At 39.4% G+C, this 6,000-nt stretch overlaps 1 protein-coding gene across 2 annotated transcripts in view; it reads left to right on the forward strand.

The window, feature by feature from the left end:
- ATXN7L1 (ataxin 7-like 1) overlaps positions 1 to 6,000 on the forward strand; it is a 112,301-nt gene that overhangs the window by 89,290 nt on the left and 17,011 nt on the right. For both annotated transcript variants that reach the window (XM_010013607.1, XM_010013608.1), the window contains exons 5-6: positions 3,078 to 3,160; positions 4,005 to 4,261. In XM_010013607.1, the coding sequence (XP_010011909.1) occupies positions 3,078 to 3,160; positions 4,005 to 4,261 (340 nt within the window). The remainder of the gene's footprint in view (positions 1 to 3,077; positions 3,161 to 4,004; positions 4,262 to 6,000) is intronic.

Genomic DNA, 6,000 nt, shown 5'->3' on the forward strand with positions numbered 1-6,000 from the left:
ATGTGCAGTGTCTCCTAGGCTGGGGAGCGTTTCACTGGTGGAAATTTCTGCACAGGACTGTTAAAGTGGTCCGATAGTTGACTTTTATTGGTTAACAAGTCCACAGAATTGATACTTTTTTTACAGCTCCTCTGTCATGATCAGATTTGGAATCTGTTCAGGCTTCTACTGCCTCATGTATTGATGCAGCAACAGAATAATTTAGCGATGATGCAAACAGAAGTCCTGAAAGTACTGTAGATGAATTGCCTGTAGATTGTGTGTCACTATGATGGATTACTCTCTGTTATTATACAGGACTGTGGAAAGGCTGAGAAAAAGATCTTAGAAGGTCAATGAGATGATTATTTTGAATATCCCATAAATTTCATTCAGTTCTCATTAAAAGAAGGAGGCAGTGGATATAGGGGATATAGGTTTCCCTCAGCCTCCTGCTGTGAAGTGGTCCAGGTGTTAATTTTTTGTAGCCATTTAATAGGTTTGGCCAGTTTATATCTGTTTTCTTTGCTTTTTAGCATCCTCGTCTCTCACACACCATTTCTCTGACTGTGGCTGAAGTTTGGGGTTTTTTTCTTTGCTGAGAACTGGTGGTTGATTGGGTGACAAATGGACCCATCCCTCTTTTCAGGAGCGCTGTTGTTGGTGAGAGAGGGGAAACAGCTTGTGGAACCACAGACGACAGTCTGTAGCTGCCCAGTATAAATGGATTAGTGTTGCCTAGTAGCAAACCCAAAAAATATATTTTTAATTTTCTTTTTTCCCCTCTAAAATCTTCCTTAGTTCTTGTTCTCTTTGAAGTGAAGTTAAAGAATGCAGATGTCCAGTTTACAGCAAGAATATCTGTTGCGTTGCAAACCGCAGGAGTTTGAGGCATTTCAGTTTGGGCCCTTTCCTTTAGGTGAGGTGATAAAGAATGCTCTACTTTGTCCACCAAACATAGTGTTTGGTGTGCTGTGCTCAGGAGTCTTCGGGTTCTCACACTACACATTCCTAATACAGTGGTAGGCAGAAGCTGCATTTTGTTATTGATAAGAAGGTGAAAATCTTCATTTCATGTGTTGCCCAAACCAGACATGTCTGCAGCTGGCAATTAGATGCTCATGATTTCTCTGGAACAGCCACACACACTTCGGGCAGGACAAGTGGTTCCCTGTTTGTTCAGTATTTTCTGTTCCTCAGCGAAGGTGTGTGATTTTGTTGTTTGGTAGATGGCAGAGGCTTCCACTCTTCCTGACTATAGCTCCCTATGTTATTTTTACCTTGGAATGTTTTCCTGACAAGTGGCTTTGCTGTAATCGGTCCTCCAAGTCTCGCTTGGGTGAGACACTCTTACTGACAAGTAGCAACCTGGGTGGATGCTCCCAAAGGAGCACTTCTGATTTCTGAAATACATTTCCCTGTTGGTCCGAAACAGTCCTGGCTTGGTGACTTTCAGAACATGTTCCACAGCCTTACAGTTACCCTCAGGATTTTTCATTTGGGGGCATGTTTATAACCCATATGGTCTATTTGGTGTTTTTTCATTTGTGCTGAAGGTTATTAGATGGGTGATTCAGGAAACTGTGATAGGAAGGAACACTATACACTCAAACCCCAGAAGTAATTAACTCCTTTGGTTCATGAACATGTGTTTTCATTCTGTAAGTGGAAAATAATGTTTGTTGCATTTAGTCATACACAGCTACTTCTCTGTTTCTGTTGTACCATAAAGGCCACAGAAACTGCACCTACTTGTGACAGATTTCGGTCCCTTCATCAAAAAACAGTGCAAACTGTTTTTTCCAAACTCACTTTTTGGTAGGTCTCCGCTAATAGGCTGATAACAAAACTATTTCATGTTTGCTTTATTGTTTTTAAGTCCACATAGCAGAAACGAGAAACTGCTAGTAACTGTGGCACCTGGATGACAGTTGGTGTCTAACGTAGGCTGCTTGGCCTCATGTTTCTTCTTCCAGCTGTTCTGCTGCTGTGATGCTGTCATAACATTGCAGCATAGCTGTGAATTGCCTCTTCCTCTTAGCTCTGATTTGTTTGTTTATAAAGAATTTTTAGATCCTCAAATTAAACATTGCATTTGAGACAGGATGTTTATTGTGTCTGAATGTAACACTGCTGTATAGTTAAAATAGGCTTTGGCAAATAGTTGATACTCCATTATCAAACAAAATCAAACCAGGCTGCCAATTAAAACATATCATGTCAAGGTATATAAAGATAATGGTAGATTATTTTTTTTGGTGGCAGAAACTACAAAGTCTAAGTCCATAGTTTTGTTACAGCTCTATAGTGCAAACACTAAAATTTTATTAACATGACCTAAAGGATGTGCTGCTATCTCTGGTATATAAATACTAAAATATTAATGAAAGCGAACTATGCAAATACCGCCTATTAAATATTAGTGAATTTTTAATGTTAATCATGAGTAGAACTGATGTAAATGCCTTTTTTCATAATCTTTGCAAATTATAAACTCCATCCCTCCCTCCACTTAGGGAAATAAGAACTAACAGAGACGTTATTTTACACAGAGTTAGGGGACGGGTTCAGGTAAGTTTTGTTTTCAAAGTGCCACCAGTAATCTTGCATTTACTTTTGAGACACTACGGGTTGTTTTTCAGAGTTCTGAGTATGTCAAAGAAATGTTGGTGAAAGCACTTGTGATATTTAGCCTCTGTGTGTCTCAGCCAAACTGAGAAGCTGGATTTGCAGACGCTGTATTTCATGGCCTCAGAGGCAGCCAGCATCAGAGGGGGAATTGAACTCACGGGTGTTTGCCTTGGTCCTGTGTTTGGGCCGCTCTGCAGAGCACAGCCCAGTAATCCCACTTATTTCTGACAAGTCCATGACTGAAATCCTGCTCTAAATAGTTTGAAACACATAAGGGCAAAAAATACACAACTGTAAAAGTGATGGATGTGGCACTATTGCTGGGTACTGGGGTGGAGATGAATGGTTCAGGTTGAGCCTGGTTCTGAATTAAGTTTATCAGGCAAAAATTATAGCTACTCTGGTTAAAATTTCTGTAATCTCACTTTTTTTTTTTCTCCTTTTTCTACTCATGTCCCATCAAACAGAAAGAGAATTTGACCCAAATAAACACTGTGGAGTACTGGATCCTGAAACAAAGAAACCTTGCACAAGATCGCTCACCTGCAAGGTATTTTTCTTAGAAGATAAAATATCAGATGCTTTGTTATAGTTTAAATCCTACCACAGTAGTTTGAGAGGTCATACCTGCTCCTGTCTTACAGACAATGGGTATGGTATTCAGACGCTGTCTTCAGGTAATTCTTTTGAGTAATTCTGTTTCTTTGAATCAGAGCATCTGCATTATTCCACTGATATTTCTAAAAAGATTTTTTTTTCTTGTCATTTTGTTATGCAGAAAGCATTAACGTGTCATGTAGAAGCACAAGTATTAACTTTAAGTGCTCCTTTTTTGGTTCATGTGTGCAACAATGTTGAAGTATAGTCAGGTTTTAGTAAAAAAATAACATTTTTGTATTATAAATTACTTGGAGGCTGTCCTTATGATAGTAATAAGTCTGATGTCAAAAAGCAGCAGCAGTGTAAGACATACTGTAATGAATATTTGTGTCTATGCTGCCTGTCAGTAGACGTGCTCAGTTAAATTCACTTTAAAATGTATTTATGTTTTTTCAATCCAATGAGATCAATTTTTCATTGTAAGTTAAGAGCTACAATGATGTTACTTCTTAATGGTTTAAAATTATTGGAATTATATTTTCTGTCTTGGAAAAGGGAAGTCAATTATATGAAAATGGTTGCAAGAAGTAATTTTAGCCTTGATGTTGGCATTTCTTAAGAATGACTTCATAAATTCTCAAAGATAATGTGGAATAACAGCATTATTTCCATAAGTGTGGCTAAAGTTGTTTGAAGTAGATTTTATCTTTTAGAGTTGTGGTGTATCGGAAGTATAGAGGACTCATAAACAATGTCATGCACACACAAATGCTTTTTAACCACCCTATTTTTAGACTCATTCACTTAATCATCGACGAGCAGTTCCAGGCCGTAAAAAACAGTTTGACATCCTTCTAGCTGAACACAAAGCTCGATCCAGGGAAAAAGAAGTTGCAAAAGACAAAGAGCATCCACCATCTGCAAGGGAAAGCTATCAGAGCCAGCCCACACCAGCACAAGACTCTCTGTCAGGATCTTCAGTGAACTCTGGGCAAGAATCTAAAGTAACATCTCCTGCAAAATCTAGACCACCAAATTCTGTACTTCCAAGGTAAGCAATTCTCCAGCGTGGAATGTTGCATTCTGAAGGTGTTGTAAGAGATGTCTTAGTCTTTCGTACAGCTCATTTTATGAGCATTCGTTACTTCTTTAGACTATTGCATGATAAAACATATTAATATAAGAGTTTCTGCTAGCAATAGAAGGTAGACCATGTTTATATAAACCTAAATCTGTCCATGGTAGCCTGTGGTCCGACTGGGAATAAGGTAAGGAGTAACGTTCACCCTAGACTCAGAATCTCAGACTAAGTGAATTTTTTTGCTAAAATGGTCAGTAATAATTAGGAAAGGTCACATTCAAGTCATTCTGGCACATTTGGGAATAAAAGTCTATTTACATGAATCAGGGTAGGTATCAGTGGGGAAGCTGTGCACATTTATGTAGAGTATTTCTCTGCAAATACTTCACCAGTTACATCAGTGGAACGCCTTGTAAAAAAGGGTATAATTTAATGTAAATGACAATGTAAGCAGCTAGTTCTTAAAGCTGTTGATTTGAAACTGTCTGTAGCATGTCTTCATTTTGAAATTTTTTCTTAGAAAGGAGAAAAAGAATCTTCAGAAAGACAATGCAGAGACATCCCTTTAGAAAAACTAGTGTGAGGTATTGGATCTAATTGGGATTCTAACTATCTTCTGGTAAATTTCCCATTTGGGGTTTTTTTGGTACTAGCTTTGTCTGGAGCAAATAGAGATATTCTAGTTGGTTTTGTTCATATTTGTCTTGTTTCACATTTCTTTTCTTGCAGAAGCCTTGGTCAGAATTGGGTGCCCATTTGGGGGCTTTTGTACTAAGATAGTCTCTATTTCAAAGAGTTATTTGTTGTGTTCACTATCTCAAGTCTTACAGAAACAGCATTTCCAATGTTTTCTGTGTGTTCATCAAGCAATAATGAAATTTTATTCATACAGTGGCAGAGGTGGGTCTTACAGGGTGTGAGTGAAAGGACAACAAAAGAATACCCACAGATAAATTGGTGAGAAATCTGCATAAGTCTTGGAGGAGTGACCTTACACAGTCCTGACATAGAGAGGAGCACAGAGGGACAGGCAGGTGTTTTTAGTAGGTGTTACAGTGAAAGAAGCAGAAGTGAAATGCAATTGAGTGGGAGTCAGCTGAAGACATTGCAAAGGTAGTAGTAGATGAGGAGGATTTTAGCTGTCATACATTATGTTTGTACGATCTACACTTTCATTTCTGCTGCAGTGGTGCTGTTCTGTCCTGTCTGGTTTTGCAAGCCCTGTGCCAGAGGAAAGCCTTGCTACCTCTCTGCTGGGAGCCAGCAAGGCTGCAGCTCTGCTGCGGGAAGAGGTGGTGTGAGCGCTCCCTGCTCTGCTGAGGCAAAGCTTGCTGTTTCCCTGGTGGTGACTTGGCTTGACCTGGATGACTTTTCCCAAAGGCTAAGGAACACTCACACTATCTATCCTGTGCAGCAGCAACTAGAGCAGTTATTTCCAGCTGATGGGCATTGGTGAGCAATTCCTACTCAGTTCAGAAGAGGTCACCTGTCCACAGTCTTAGTGACTGCTGTGTCCTGATAGCATTAATTCATGAGACTGAAGATCAGATTTTGCTCAACGCAGACATCTCCTCCAACCTCAGAGGTCCACATACAGTTGTACAGACTGTAACTGAGAATCCTTTTCCACCCCCACTTCTCATCTAATTTGTTTCCAGGCTACTTTTGAAAGGCAAGGCAACATCATGCCCTGTGGCATGAAGGCATTC

Source organism: Nestor notabilis, unplaced genomic scaffold (assembly GCF_000696875.1).
Source record: "Nestor notabilis isolate BGI_N333 unplaced genomic scaffold, ASM69687v1 scaffold324, whole genome shotgun sequence".
NCBI lineage: Eukaryota > Metazoa > Chordata > Aves > Psittaciformes > Psittacidae > Nestor > Nestor notabilis.